At 35.5% G+C, this 16,967-nt stretch overlaps 1 protein-coding gene across 1 annotated transcript; it reads left to right on the forward strand.

Annotated features, from left to right (window-relative positions):
* Window positions 1-247: 247 nt before the first annotated feature.
* Window positions 248-15,640, forward strand: LOC113509413 (hydroxylysine kinase). Its single transcript, XM_052893519.1, has 7 exons — window positions 248-392; window positions 9,954-10,274; window positions 10,558-10,757; window positions 12,297-12,416; window positions 12,945-13,060; window positions 14,162-14,351; window positions 14,561-15,640. Exons 2-7 carry the CDS (start codon window positions 9,983-9,985, stop codon window positions 14,759-14,761), a joined length of 1,119 nt encoding a protein of 372 aa, XP_052749479.1. The 5' UTR covers window positions 248-392; window positions 9,954-9,982; the 3' UTR covers window positions 14,762-15,640.
* Window positions 15,641-16,967: the final 1,327 nt, after the last annotated feature.

Consider the following 16,967-nt stretch of genomic DNA (forward strand, 5'->3'; position numbering starts at 1 on the left):
TAGAGGGAGGCAGAAGGCTTCGCTCCACCACCTGGGAACCATTGTGTTTCATAATTAAATTCATTACGATAGGCCAACTGACCTGCATTCGTCCTCACTTATCATCTCTCACTGGTACCCCACCTGTGTATACCGATAGTGCAGGCGGGGTTACCATTCCATTTTCACCCATCAAAAAAAAATGCCAAACAAGACGTGTGCTTTACATGGAGTCCACCATCTGTGCACGTTTCATTGTCGCACACTCATCTCATCTCGCTTATCAGGCACGGTGAGTGACGTTCGGCCAACGTGTTTGTTCAACTTTATTTAGTGTTAAACATAATTTGCCGGCCGCCAGTAGTCGACGCACGGGTGCTGCGGTACGCCAGTCGAGAGCACAACACGCTACGGTGAGTGTAGCTTACGTTCAAATTGTTTTTGTGTCTTATTTACCATCCATATCATGCCCTATTGTTTTGTTTTTACTGTACAATTGATTAGGAAGTAAATAAATAATGTAATTAAGCAGTGGTTTATACAATAACGTTGGTTTTGTTTTAATTTGTTTGTTTTTCGTCTTGTAACGTCTAGTCAAAGGAATGTTGAAGCATTTTTATCTGAATAATGAAATGATTTTTATCTAAATACGTAGATAAAGTAAGAAACAAACTAAATTAAAGTTCAGTAACAGTGCGGGATATTAATAAATTAAATGCATACTATAAACGTTTTTTGAAAGATCTCATTTTAAAAAATGAACCTAACTAAGATATTTTGAAATTAATGCTAGACAAATTTAATTTATGAATTTTTTAATAATATCATATTGGTAAGAATCTTAGGCATTATACACATTTTATGAACGAAATTTTTAAAACAATGCTTTATTATGAAAATAATATTACGAAAAATACTATTTTTTTATATGTAATTAATAATTACATCAAGTTTTTTTTGGATATTAACATTGTAAACATCACATTGCCGGGCGCGCGTCATGTGACAAAATATAGCGGCAAACATCCGACAGGCGGCGACACCGGCGCGCTTTGTTCTAACTGTATTGATACTTATTTTGTTACAGTTTAATTAGACATATAATTATGTCGTTTTCTATAAAAACTAAAAATCATCTATTTAATACTAGCTACAGATGGGCAAAGCACCGGGTTTAAACCCGGTGCTTTGGTAAAAACCCAATAAACACCCATAAACTCCCATAATCACCCAAAAAAATAGGTTTTTACGTATTTTTTTGAAAATATGTAAGTAATACCAATAAATTATTTTTATAAATTGTATTGATCAATTCTACAATATTAAATAAAACGTTAACTAATAATATTTCAGGAAATTTTAAAAATCTATATATAATAAAATGAAAGTAATTAATTTTCAGTGTTTTCATGTTGCAGTTGATCAACATGTTGGCCTTTTGCTTCCCGTAGATACTTTAAAATTTCTTCATAACACCTCGTTCGCACACATGGCCGTATATATTTAAATTCTTGAGCCACTAACAGTCCGAAATACTCATTTCTTTTATCCTCTTCTCCATAAATTAAGCATTTAGAACAGTTTGTTTCTTCTTTCAGTAAATTTTCTTTTACTTTATCCTCGTTTTTTTCTTTGTTGCGACGACGCTGGGTAAATCATCTGGACACTGGGTCTCACTATCACCAAATATATTTGGAGATCGGCTTCGGCTACGGCTTGGCAGACATTTTTTTCTTTCTACAATTTTAAATTAAATTTATTAGAATAAATGCTTCGAACACACGCGATCTAAGTACCTTTTGTGTTTATTATACCTTACCTACCTAGGTATAAAAAGAGTACTTACGTAGATTTTCTTTTATTAACTGTTTTATACGAAGATCTTGATCTCTCAAATTAGCATCCATTTTACTTCCAGTGCAAAGTATTAAATAACGTTTTTATGAAATATTTAGCACAAAAACAATACCCTTTAAATATCGATCGTCAGTAACTGTGGCTGACTTACCTATATTCTAGCAAGCAGGACTGCCAGATGTGAAGGGGAAATCCCCAATAAATTGTTGCATGTGACTGATGATGTGAGCATGTTCGTTTCATAATAAAAATGTTGCCAGGTAACCAAAAAGTCGTATGTTTTTGTCGAATTACGATCATAATCTTTACGATCGTACATTAAAAAATAGACAAATAATAGTATGAGTACGATTTAAATCGTATATCTGTCAACCCTGCTAGCAAGACAGCGACAAAATCACGTTGCATAACAATGTCTTATATCTTATGAAATATACGGAAGAGATACGGACTTAGAAAAAACAGAAATGTTGTTCTTTGTGGAAGTCATTGATGAAATTCTATGTATTTTAGCCCGCAAACTTTCTTCAAACAAAAACAGCGCCATCTAGTATCGAGTTCTGTAATTATCTCTTTGTTTATGGATTTGAAGTAAGACCGCCACGCATGCAATACATTATGACTGGGGATTCCCCTATTCGTCGACGCTGAATATGAGGCGACGACAATCACTGTCAAACGTGTTCACTATTACTCTGACTCTGGTAACGTGACTTCCTGGTAACGTGTTAGGTAGGAAAAGCAGTAAAAAAGTGCATATTAAGGGAGCAGATTTGAAATAATATTTATACTTAACAAGAAATAATTAAAGGTAAGTGGATTTTTGAATGATACAATTATATCATGATCACTTAACAATTTTAACTTAAAATTAGATGTATTATTACAAGCTTTTATTTAGCTTGCGTTATGTAAATAAAAGTATGTAGGTATGTTCGTATGTTGATGCAATTATCCTCAATCCTCAACCGACTGGGATAAAATTTTCAATACACGGTTATTTTGGATGATAGTGCATAGTTAGCTGAGACGTCATTGGATAATAATGGTGGATAGCCTAAGATGTGTACTAGATATTTATTTTTAACATAATATGCGTAAGTACCTAATCGAATTAAAGAAGTTGCTGAGAAAAATACAGAACAATACGATAATAAACTATTCTGCGTTTAATCCTCCGAGGAGATGTAATTTTACAAAGGTTTTTTGTATTTATTTTATTATTTTTTTAATAAATTTATTGTAAATAACAAGAAATAATCAGTAAAAAAAAGGCACTCTATTGTTGAATTTTCGTCAGACCAACTAATCATCGTTCATTTTTTTGGTTCAATGGGGAGACCTAAAGATTTACGCATATGGGAGCACTATACTTTACCAAACAAGTCTGTTTTTGCTTTGTAATACTGTACAAATTGATCAACATCTTATCACTTGTCCAAAATCTCCAGAAACATTACTCTATGAAATATAAAAGATAGCTCGTCCAAAACCAAAATGGACTGTCAGAGATAGAGACAAATGATTCTTTTATAAGCCCCTCGTCGTCTGCTAACACTACAATAAATGCTGAGTTTATGATCATATATTAGCGAGAGCTATATTTGTTATTAATCCTTTATGGATTCGAAAAATTGCAACCAAAATTTAAAATACCTTCACGTAAAGCTTTAGCGACAAAAACTTGATAAAATATATAGAGAAATTTTTGAGTTAAATGAGGAATAAAAGATTTTTATATAAACCTCAACCTGCATACGTTAAAAGTTTGAATACAGAAAGTAATCCTCACACTAGTGAAACCTTAGCCAAGAAGTTGAAAAAGTAATGAAAGTGTATGGAGCAAATAAGTTTCTTGTACTTATTGGCGATAATTAGAAAATTCGAATTAACAAAACTCAAATATCCACATGTTACTATAAACTGTGTTTATTTGCAAGCCATAAATATAATAAAAACTGTTCTCAACGATTAAGTTCCTTGTTAATAAAAAAATGAAGATTCTACACAAACACTAAAATTGCCTTGTGCTACAAGATGAAATTAATGCTAGTTAAAAAGTTTTAATATAGCTTTGCAAATATTAACAGTTAGAGAAGATTTTTCAAGAGAATTAAAATTTATCTAAGTGATGATTGGTAAGAATGTTAGTATTTTGGCATTATACACATTTTATAGAACGAAATTTTTAAAACATTTAGAATGCTTTATTATGAAAATAATATTACGCAAAAAATTCTAACATCAGTATCTTTTTATATGTAATTAATAATTACATCAAGTTTTTTGGAGATATTAAGCCAAACTTAAGTTTGTCAAATGTAACAGATTTGGCGTGTTATCACATTGCCGGGCGCGCGTCATTAGACAAAATATAATATGGTGGAAAGGGCAAACATCCGACAGGCGGCAGACACCGGCGCGCTTTGTATCCTAACTGTATTGATAATAACAAAAGAAATTTTGTTGAAAAAATTTAATTAGACATTAATTATGTCGTTTTTTATAAAGCTGAATGCGAGGACATTCAGGCTTGCTTTTACTATTCACCACATAACAGTTTCACCCGAAATAGAGCCTAAACCATCTATTTAATACTTGTAATAACTCTGCTGACAGTTTGACTGTAGTTTTACATTTTACTTTCATCTCTTTCTTAATAAACTCAAAATCAAATTAAAAGTTTTTTATTCTTAGGCTGCATAATAATATTGTCTATGTCCAGTATAGTGACCGGGACAATACGTACAAAATCATAAACACCCAAAAATTATGGGTGTTTATTCCGCAATAAAAAAATAACAGACTTTAAACCCACCCAGGTGGAACTAATTCTCCATTTAATATATTACGTATAATATAAATGTAATATAAATAAATGTCATAGTTTTTGATTAAGCCGTTAAGACGCTGTATGGTAACAAACAAACAAACTCATTTTATTTGAGTGTAAACGTGAAGTAATATAACAAATAAGCATTTGAAATCAGTTATAAAATTATTAAGATCTGCCTGCGACCGCGGAGTTGCCGACGAGACAAGAGCATTTGAAATAGGCATCCATTACGTGAAGGAATTCCGAATTTTGTGACGATGGGTTGACTCTTTAAATTTGTTTTGTAAAATCTTTATTGTACATAATTTATATTGGACACATTAAAAGATTTAAGTATAATGGCGGAATTAACGCATAGAGGGATCTCTTACAGTCAACCTTTGAGAAGATAAAATAACACTATAGAATTTAAAATGTACAGCTAAAGATAAAACTCAATAATATTTAGTTAGAATTAAACATATAAAAAGTAACTGTATATACCTCCATATGTAATAATGCATAAATAATAAATATATATATATATATATATATATATATATATATATATATATATATATATATATATATATATATATATATTTTATACAACTTAGAATGTATATAAATGTAGAAAATAAATAAATAACAATAATAAACCTATGCAAATAAATTCACAATTGACTCAATGAAAAAGGAGTTTCAGAATAAAATAAAATAGGTGGAAAGTGCCATGGCCCCCGTAGGTATCTATTCTTGTAATTATAAACGTGCAAGTTTGTATGGAAAAGGGTATCGAATTTTGTTATTAAATCAAGCACGAATCGAATGAAACTCGACACTTGGATACGTGATTATATAGCAAACATTCAAACTAAACATCTATTTCGAACTTTCAGATTTAGAAAATTAGTAGGAAGGATTGTGAAATGGTATACGCTGGTAGAGTACTTACCACTGAGGGATGATAGAAGAACATGGAGTCAGAGGGCCTACCATGAATAATTTTTTGAAATTTTGGTGTCGAACGAAACAAAATTGATGTTTAAATTAGATAGATAGATACTCTTTATTGTTTTCCCCAAAAGATTACAATATTAAACTTATTCTAAATATAAACATAATACATGCTGATTAAAAATGTTCAAATATCGTTCCTTTGGACTTTTATAGTAGGATTTATGAGGAACGAAATGTTAAGCCTCATTTAATGGGCCGATTTCGGTATGAATGAAAACATGAAATTGAGTTTTGAAATTTGACACTTTGACATTTGACTTTGAGTGACGAAATCACTAAGATTTTACCAAAATAGTCTCCAAAAGACTACGTTACAATCAACTGGCGAACTAACGTGACTTCATCCTTCACTGGTACTCCAGCAGCGTATACCAGTCCTGTACCAGAGGGAGACTTTGTACAAAAGTCGTTTGCTCGGATACCTCTTTCAAATTCGTGTTTCAACTGTAAATCAGTTGTGTTTGCATATATATATATATAGATATATATATATATATATATATATATATATATATATATATATATATATATATTTTAATGGATGACAATGGAATGGTAGCCCCGCCTGCGCTAACGATATACGATGGTGGGGCACCAGTGAGAAGTGATAGGTGAGAATGGAAAAGGTAGATCAGATAGTCCATCGTGATGAAAATACTAGAAATTCAGCACGATGGTTTCCAGGGGGACCACGGGAAGACCTGACAGGGTATATTGCTAGCAGGCCCTTAATCTCCATTACTAACAATCCCGCTCTAGTCTTTATATTTTAGTTACTTTGTATGCACTGTACCTAGTACACCGTACTGGGGGAAAGGGATTGTTAGTAATGGAGACTAAGAATCCCATTGCTAGCAATATATCCAACCAGGTCGACCTCCTCGCGGTTCTCCCTGGAAACTATCATGATTAATTCCTGATGAATTCATCATGATGGGTTAACTGGCCTGTTTTCATCCTCATCGATCACCCTTCACTGGTGCTATGCCAGCGTATCCCGTTAGCGCGGGCGGGGCTACCACTCCATTTTCATCCAATAAAAAAGTACACCGTACTGTTCCATTAAAACGTTCAGTCGACAAGGGCGCATGTGCGTATGACGAGGTATAAAGTCTTCTTGTATGTGATATAGAGCGGTCAATGACATCACCAGTCGATGGCGATGTTGATACATGATACAAATTGATACAAATCAATAGAACACGCCTCTCCACTCAGCGTGCGACGCGACGCGACACGACACGGCGCGACACGACACGGTTTACACAAATAGTGATAATACAATTTGAACTTTGCGAGTACACGAAATAGTTATAATTGGCGACGCGTCGTGTTATGTTTTATTTCATAGCATTATTTTAAGATAATATCTAGAACTAACTATAGTTCAACACCAGAGGGAGACTTTGTACAAAAGTCGATTGCTTGGGTACCTCTGTCCCATTCGTGTTTCTACCGTGAAGCAGTTATGTTTGCAAGGCTGTGTTTCGGTTTGAAGGGTGGGATATGGCGTGAATTTACCGGGTACAGAGGAATAACATCTGAGTCCTCAGGAATAGCAAAGCATGGGGGATCATGAGCGAAACAGTATACTCTGTTATGTCCATGGTACTGCTCATGTCTATAGGCGACGGTTACCACTTTCCATCATAAGTTGTAAAAAAAAAAAACAAAGGTATGTTGAAAGCTGTTGGCAGGCCTAATATTTGGAAAAATGTTCAGTTCAGAAATGTGCAGAAGCGATAACGTTAGTGTACAGTAAGTGTCATAATATAATGCAGTCAAGAACAAAGTACGGCCCGCAGGCCAACTTCGGCCCGCGAAAGTATTTAATCCAGCCCGCCGAAAGTTCCATTGACATGGATAGTATATGGGCCGCTGTAATTACGTTTTGACGGTCGAGAAGTAGAAAGTAGATTCTACTTAGTAGAATAATAGATGCTTAAACTATGGGTGAAGCTGAACTAGGCGCGTAGTTCGAAAATATTATGGTAAATCAAAAACAATTCCAGATGTCTCACACGCCTACCATGGCAGGGCCTTCGAATAAAAGTTAAATTAATTATTATTCAAGGTAAAAGGTAATTTGTAACATTTGTGTGTAATGCGGTAATGATTTTATAATGGTATGTTTAAAAGCTTTAACACAAAATACATTTTTTCTATAATTCTGGTCCTCCTCTAAAATTTCTTAAACTTTATGGTCCCCCATTAAAAAAGTTTGTCCACCATTGATATTGTGTCCACGGTGCTGTTCATGTCTATGGGCGACGACTACCCCTTTCCATCAGGTGAGTGGTAGACTTGTCTGTTATGCCAAATAGCATAAAACGTACCGCAATTATGGCTATAGGTACTCGTTTATATCCACTATCGAAGCACTTGTGTTGATGTCAAAATTATACTGATAGCGACCTCCCTCTCGCGCCTAATTGTTTTGTTCCATTTTTAATACTAATAACGACAAAATTAACTTACGTGTATTTTTGTCGAGGAAACTTGACTAGTTTCGCCACTACCCGTGACCCTTACTCATGAGTGGCAGTAGCAGCATGTAATGAATTCAATCCGGTCGTTATTAGTGTGATTTGGAAACGTTTAGTCAAGGTTTTCCCGAACCTTTTGTAACATAACTTTATATAAAAAATCGGAGTTTTGTTTCATCTTTTGCACATAATTTTTTTCAATGAATGATAATGGAATGGTTACTCCGGCTGCGCTAACGGTATACGCTGGCGGGGCACCAGTGAGGGATGATAGGTGACAATGAAAGGGCAGGTCAGTTAGCTCATCGTGATGAATATACTTGGACTTCAGCACGATGATTTCCAGGGGGCACCACGTGGAGGTCAAACGGTTAGAGTATATTGTTAGCAATGGGACTGGCAGTCCACATTACTAACAATTCCTTTCCTCCTGTACATAATTTTAGGTGAAAATAGACACAAAGTATGTACAGTTAGGTCTATATAAATCCATATCGTGTTTGTCAAACATATACTTGACCTGAGAAAGATGAGAAAGGGCACTATTGAAACAGGGTCCGATAAAGATGCCGAGAATGACAAACAATGCGATACCGTGAGCCGGCACCGGCTGGCTGCGGTCGCCTACATTATATCTAGTCTGGTTGTTATGAGCATCTCTGCTAATCTTACTGTTTTCTACATTTTAACCGACTTCAAAAAGTTGTATTTTTATGTTTATTACCTCAGATCTCCGCCATTTATAAACTCATCTGAATTTTTTTACAACATTCCTTCAGATCGGTCCATAGATATTTCAATAAAATCGAATTAGTAATGTGATTTAAAAAAAAAACTAGTTCTGCCATGATAAATGTCGATTTTTTTATACCACTGAGGTGGCAAACAAGCATACGGTCCATCTGATGGTTAGCGGTTAGCGTAGCCTGCAATACTAGGATCAGATGATACCAGATGGTACCAGAGGTATTACGCGCGCGTTCTGGACCCTGAAGAAACCTCTTTGCCCCCCTTTTGAAGAACCCCATGCTGTAGTCTCTTGGGAAAACCTCGGCAGGGAGCTCATTCCGCAACCTGAGTGTTCAAGGGAAAAACATCTCTAAAGCCGCGATGTTTTTATGTACGTTGAACTTATTGTCATAACTTTCATAAATTATCAGAGAGAGACTTTATACACAAAACAAAACTGAGGCAATTTTATCTCACTTGTTTTTACTGCCAAGAAGCTGCACTTGTGTGGCTGTGTTCCTGTTTGAAGGGTAGGATGTGACAGTTACAGCCTAGGGTGTCGAGTCATCACACCTCAGCCCTTAGGACAGATAACGCGCGAGGGATACCATGGGCTTCACATTTTATTCAATGACGTCTATGGGACTTTCCGTGAATAGGCAATCATCATCATGATATCAGCCGTTAACTGTACACTGTTGAACATAGGCCGCCTCCATAAGGGGCAATTTGCCACTAATTGCCACGCTTGGCAGGGACGTTGGAAAGGAATAGTTAACTCTTAGTTTTAATCAGATGAGTTTAAGTTACCAGCCACACCCAAAAACAAAAAAAGATCTGCTGTGAAGATTGATCATAATATATTTTTATGAGAAGGCCCTCGTCTATATCTAATACATCTTGTTGCATGAAACTAGTTACAAAATAGATGAAATAAGAGATTTGTATATAAAAAGACTTTCGGCACCCAGTTCTCTCTGACTATCTTGCAAAGTGCATTTGCAATTGTCACTTAGCAGGTGGAGCGTTAGCATAACTCTTTAATCTAATCTCTCATTCATTTCCAGATCACAGAACTTTACAAACTGAAGCCAATATGACGGACACCATTTCTGCCAGTCTCCAGCCGGGCGCTGATATCCGGCCCATCATCGATCACGAGGGTGTCAAGCTTCTCGCTGAGAGGCTGTACGGCATCTCAGTGCTGGAGTTGGTGGAACTGAACGGCTACGATGACAAGAATTATAAAATCACGGAGGACCCCAACGTTAAGAACCCTTTAATCACCAGCCACAGCCCCCACGGCTACGTGCTGAAGATTATGAACTCAATGGACTCCCAGGACGTCAGTGTCGTAGAAGCGCAGAATGAGATTATGAACTTCCTGAGTGAGTTATTTGTTTTAAGATTTATCATTTCATCTCAAAGATATCATAAAAGGCAACTAGGAACCAACGTATCAACAATACTGGTGCAAAAGTTAATTTTATACCATAAAACCTAACAAACCTAATAAACTAACTGAAGAAACCTCTTTACCCCCTTTTTGAAGATCCCCGTGCTGTAGTCTCTTGGGTGATGACTATTATCATAACGACGGCTTGGAGATGTTAAAGAATATATTAGCACATCACATTTTCCTCCACTTATATTTTCATCTCTCTTCTACAGATACACGTTCAGTAACTTGTCCAAAGCCAGTGCGCAATGTATTCGGACATCTGCATTCGATAGAAACAATTAGCGGCAAGAGGCACGCGGTGAGGTTGTTGGAGTTCGTCCCCGGGGAGATCCTGAAGAACGTACCGTTGACTGAGTCGCTTCTATATCAGTTGGGAGAGTTCGTGGCTAACTTGGATAATAAGCTGCAGGTAAGATCCTCTGCTGTAACTGAAGTGACTGATATATTTGTTTTCGGTTTGAAAGATTTAGTACGTGGAAGTGGTAGTGAAATACCTAGTTGGAGCAACCGATGGCTAGCGGGGATAAATTAAAGTGACGATAAAAATCCTCCATCTGAAGAATCTGCGGTTTCATGAAATTAAAATTGTTATTATAAACTTATAATATTCTGTGTCATAAGAAGCTTCTAATTTCTTTATTCAATTAATTAACAAATCTAATTTTCGAAAAATTTTCCAGTCACATTATTGTCGTTTCGTAACCTATAACACAGCTAAATTGTTTAGGGAGCAGGAAACTTTTGTCTACTTACCTAACTGTCACTATATTTCGATAGTAAGCAGCGTGTTCAAATACTGTGTTCCCACTGAAAGAGAGATCAGTTAAATTACTGGATACTGGTGTCTGTAATCGGCGACTTTGTGTTGCTAGGAATAATCATGTAAGATGCCCAACTGCCATGAAGTGAACCCAGTGTATATAAATATTGTGTATTTTCTAAAGATCTACACTACGGGCTTCATTAGGATCGTTCTTAACCTTGCATGTAATAATTGTAAGCATGAAATATGTGATGTTACAATGAACAGTATATCAGTATTGTCATCTACATGTGCCGGCGCTAAGTATGCATTCAAGGTGACGTTGCTATGCACTAGTCCTCAATCCTTTCCTCCATACCGTAGGTGGCAGAAACCACCAACAAATGCATTTCCAAAGAGGGTTGACGTCAGGGAAGCGGCCGGTCGTAAAACTATAAGCCAAATCTTTTTGTAATATGGATAAAAAACTTATTATGCTGACCCCAAATAAATTGGGATTATGCGCAAACTCCATTGTTTGGTTGACTTAATTCGATTTTATCAAGCTATTAATATAATGGACATTTGAAAGTAAAAAAAAGATGTACTAAATCTGGATCATTGTTTTATTTCTTTTTATCTTACATCTTATGTAATATCTTTTCTGTGAATTCCTAACCGAGCTTCATATATATTATTTTTTTAATCCAAAGAGTTTACTTGTGCTAAGTTCTGTTGAAATTGAAATTGATGAAAGTGAATCCATGGATTAGTTGCATCGAGAAGAGGAAACCCTTAAATAAAAAGAAGTCATGTTGGTCCCATGTTAATTTGATCACAATTGAACTTTTTTTTGGGAACCTAATTTAAAATTCTATCTGATCTGAATTTTAATACCATCAGACTAAGACATAATTCCAAAGAAATAAATTAGTTTTTTAGTTACGTATTGTGAATGATTGCAGAAATAGTTATTATCTATGAATTACATCTAATTCCTTATTAACTACTTAGAGAGCACATGATAAAGTCTTTTAATTCAGATCCACTAGACTTGCTTCATCCATTTTTAAAGCAAAACATATGTTCACACTATTTAGAATAGTCACGATTCAAATGGTCAAATATTGATTACAAAACAATATAATCCATCTATGAAGTGACACAATTAATACAATTATTGATATATTTTTAACCTGTTTGCAGAACTTCAATCACTCGGGCCTGGTGTCTCGGGAACACATCTGGATGCTGAGCAAGGTCCCGGAGTTGGACAAGTTCAAATACGTCATCAAGGATTCGGAAAAGCTGGACTTAGCTGAGGAGGTACTTGTAATAACATAATCTCAGCCTATATAAAGACCTATACGTTCTCCCATTATGAGATTCGCTTTATTTCTTATAATAGAAAAAATATATAATTATTAAGAATAACAAATACATGTTGCTGTTCATGTATATAGGTGACGGTTATCACTTCCTATCAAGTGGAACGTCAATTTCTTTCTATTGTAAATTTTATAAAAAAACATACGCGTAAGTAGACTGGAGATACTTTCAATGGGTGATAAAGAAATGATAACCCCGCCTGCGCTATCTGTATACGCTGCCGGGCACCAGTGAGGGATGATAGGTGACGATGAAAGCAGGTCCGTCCATCCTGACGAATTCCACTTGAATTAACCACGATAGTTTTCAGGGGGATCGCGTGGAGATCGATCTAATAGGATGTAAATAGAGAAATTAACACCATTACTAATAAAAAATTTTTTTATTACTGGTAAAAATAATCCCTTTCACCCCAATTGGAGATAGTAGGAATCATAAAAGTACAGTTGATGCGAAAAATTGCAGGTGATCGAAGAGTTCAAGTACGCAGTAGTGCCACGTCTGGAGGAGCTGGAGCGCGGCGTCATACACGGGGACGTTAACGAGATGAATATCCTCGTCGTGGCCAAACCTGGTGGAAGGTTCGTACGCTTCGTACTCGTGGATTTTGGAAGTAGGAAATCCCAAGAAATAGATCACTTCTTTCAGCTATGCCTATTATGATACATTTCGAACAAGATCAGACTGACATACTTATAGTGTAACTGAAGAACGGGAGAGGATTTTCGGCTCAATAACATGCATGAGACAATAAAAATAGATGAAGGGGGATATTTTTGTAAGTTACCGTGTAGCTGGGCACTCTGACCTGTCTGCTGATCTTGTAAAGAACCTAGCGTGATATTATATTATTAGATATTTAGTTACTCAGGTCGCATTTGTAACTAAGCGTTCGCTTAGTTCACAGTCTAAGAAAAATAACATACGGGAAAGTTTCTCTATACTTATATATATCATCAATTTTATTATAGGCATTGATTTAAGTTCATCTCGACTAAAAATGACAATAAATCTCACATAGAACCATATGACACATACACTGGCATGCCCATATTTCTCCCAGCATATTTGAATGAGATTTATTATTGAAATAGGCAACTAAATGCATCTGTATTGAGGGTTTGCGCGCACATATTGGACGGCATTCTGTTGAGGTAAGCCAAAATAATGTTGCTGGCTTGGGACTGGCTTACTTTGCTGTCACCTCACTCAGACATTACAACCTTCTGAGTTAATTTGTTGTGTTAATAAATTGTGTTTATGTGGGAAAGAAATTTTGGAGCCCAGTATTTCATAGCAGACACAGTAAGGAATTGATATTATTGATAGAATGTATGAACATTATTTCAACAATATGTCACTTGATAGGCCCCAATAAATGATTCCTCATAAGGGAAAGGGATCGGTAGTAACAAGACCAACGTCCTCATTGTCGTCTACTCTATCAGGTCGACTTTTACGTAGTTCCTTTTAGAAACTACCGTGGTCAATTCCCAGTAAATTCAACATATTGGGCGTAACTGAGTTGACTTTTCCCCAAGTATCATTTCTCACTGGTATACCGTTAGCATAAACCAACAGCACAGGCGGAGTTACCACTTCATTTTCATCCACTACATAAAATAAAACTTCATTACGACGAACTTTATCACTACAATTTTTAAATAAACATCTCTTTCCAGTCAGTCAGACTATCGCATCTCTGGTATCATAGACTTCGGTGATATCCAGTACTCGTACTACGTTTTCGAGCTGGCCATCGCGATGACGTACGCGATCCTGGTGAGTGGAAACCCAGCGTCTGGAGGTCTGGTCCTCGCCGGGTACACTGTCAACAGGAGGCTGCCCGATGAAGAATATAGGCTGCTGAAGGTTGGTAAAAACTTCTTTTTGTCTTTATAAGTGACAACATTAAATTTTCATATTAGTTTTTGATCACATTTTGTTTGTTGGTAAACGGTTGCCATAGCCTATAGACGTCTGCAATAATATGGGCGTCATGTAACTATTAACGTCTAAAAAAATCTCATATTTATTAAAAACATTCATTGTCTAATTATAATATTCTATATCTATTTCAGACTCTAATATCTGCACGTCTAGTCCAAAGCCTAATCTTAGGCGCGTACACTGCAGCGCAAGATCCGAAAAACACGTATGTAACATCAACAGAGAAGGCCAATGGATGGGAGCTACTTCGGAAGATCAGGAAAACTAAGCCCACCGACCAGGACCCTATCGACTGGAAGAGCATTGCCAATGACTACCTTACCAGAAGTTAACTCATCAATCTGACACTTAAATTATAATCATTATGATGGATAGATTAAAAAAGATTACCAGGCGCCCACAAAACTACAAGAGTTCTCAAATTGGTTAACCATTAATTTTCTTTTCTAGGTTTGCCAATGGAGAACTCTTACGGATTTATGCAAACCTGCGGGTCTACTATGAAATGAAATTCCGAAATTTCGGACTCAATTTCGTGCTTTTGTTTATAGCAAAATCGGACCAATAAATGGAGTTTAACATTTCGTTCTTCATATCATAAAAGTCCAAAGGAACAATATTTTAACATTTTTAATATTTCCAAACGGCATGTATTATGTAATTTTAACATCAAATTTCTGTTTCGTTCGGCTCCGAAATTTCGAAAAACATTTCATGGTAGGTCCTCAGGTCGTAATCTTTTATTTTTTCATATAGTACTCGTAAAGTACTTATGTATACAATAATATAAAATTTTAGTGTATATTTTTTACAGTGCAATCATGAATTCATATTTTTAAGCTTTGATAAAAACAAATTATTCCTGCTTATTAATTTATCATTGTTATTTTTTAAATTATTAGTATGACTTACCATCTTGAGGTCTCAAGGCTCAAGTCGCAAGCGTTAGCTGCTTACCATCTGACAGGCCGTATGCTTCATTGATTCACTGTATAAAAACTAATGTAGATAGTGCTTAAGTGTTTGTTACTCTGTACAAAGTAGGTATTTAGGATTATGGGATTGTATTATATTTTTATTTCATTGTTTAATTAGCGATATTTTGATATCACAGTTTGCATTAAATATATTTATAATGAAGTCAATTACGTAGTAAGAGAGAATAGACGTAAGAACAATATTAAATTAAGACAATAAATGATTTAAATATGTTTTATGGTTTATTTTATAGAATAATGCTAACACTGGTAGCCTACCAGTGAGGGATGACAGGTGAGAGAGAGACGATGTCATTGTATCGGATTCATGGTGCACGATAGTTGTTAGAAGGGACCAACTAACAGGATGTATTGCTAGCAACAGGGTCGCTGACCACCATTACACGCGGAAAAATACAAAATTTATTTGTATAAGGTGACTTTAACTTTGATATTTTATCAGGTTGCTTAACTAGTTTGAAATTTATAAATTTATTCAGGTCATTTGACTACATAATTTATTTTTAGAACTTACTAAAGTCGCTTATGATTTCGCTATTTGCTCGGGGAAAATTGTTGTAATTGTGATGTTAACTAAAAAATGTTATGTTACATTTATATTAACAGAGATTTAAAAGAGTAACTGTTTAGTTTCTTGCGGGCTCTTCTCAACAGATAACAACTTTCCGAATTCTACAGTAAATAAAAAAAATGACGATTTAAAAGTGCTTGTGAACAAGTCTATTTGAGTAAATATTATTTGAAATTATAAAAATCCTCTTTCCACCTTTTGCCCCCCTCCCCCCGCCCTTATATTTCTTATAGTCTATGTGAAAAATTATCGAAACCGTAAAATACACGCACACTTGATATCTAGATACGCTGTATTTAGTAAGGAATGACCGAAATTATTTGTCATTTTCGGCTATCCTCTTAAGGAAATGTCCTTGATAATTAACATTTTACCAAAAAGGAAAATGCTTTTAATTCCTTCCTTTACACTCACTATTGCAGGCGTGCAGGATTTCGTTTCATGATACCTAAGCTAAATGAAATACCCGTTGTCCAGTTATATGTATAAACATACCTACCTATTATGTTGCATACAACATACTTATACGGTAGAAGATTAGAGTATTATTGTTTGAGTTTCATTATTGGATTACGTACTGGTATATAACAAATCATTTGATGTTCCCAGGCTCAAGCCGTCATCTCAAGTGCAGGCAATAGAATTGATTTCAATGAAATACTGCAGCAGTGAGATGATACACATATGGCTTTATTGCGCATCGTTTCGATGCGCTTTCATATCGAGTGCATTTATGGCCATTGTATTGGGTTCCCATATTGCGCGGCCGCGTCACCGCTTCGTCGGATTAGATCGGAATTGTCTCTGTCTGGGAACTGAAGCTATTGACTCTTAAGCATTGGCGTATTTAAGATATAGTAGATTCCAAGGGGGCCTGGTCCCTTAAAAAGACTTACAATGTACTCTCTATCTTTGCGAAGCTTTGCTTGTATTCTGGGTTGCGTATTAAAGTATATAAGGGCGGCTACT

This window comes from Galleria mellonella, unplaced genomic scaffold, assembly GCF_026898425.1.
Source record: "Galleria mellonella isolate WM207_F2 unplaced genomic scaffold, CSIRO_AGI_GalMel_v1 utg176, whole genome shotgun sequence".
Taxonomy (NCBI): domain Eukaryota; kingdom Metazoa; phylum Arthropoda; class Insecta; order Lepidoptera; family Pyralidae; genus Galleria; species Galleria mellonella.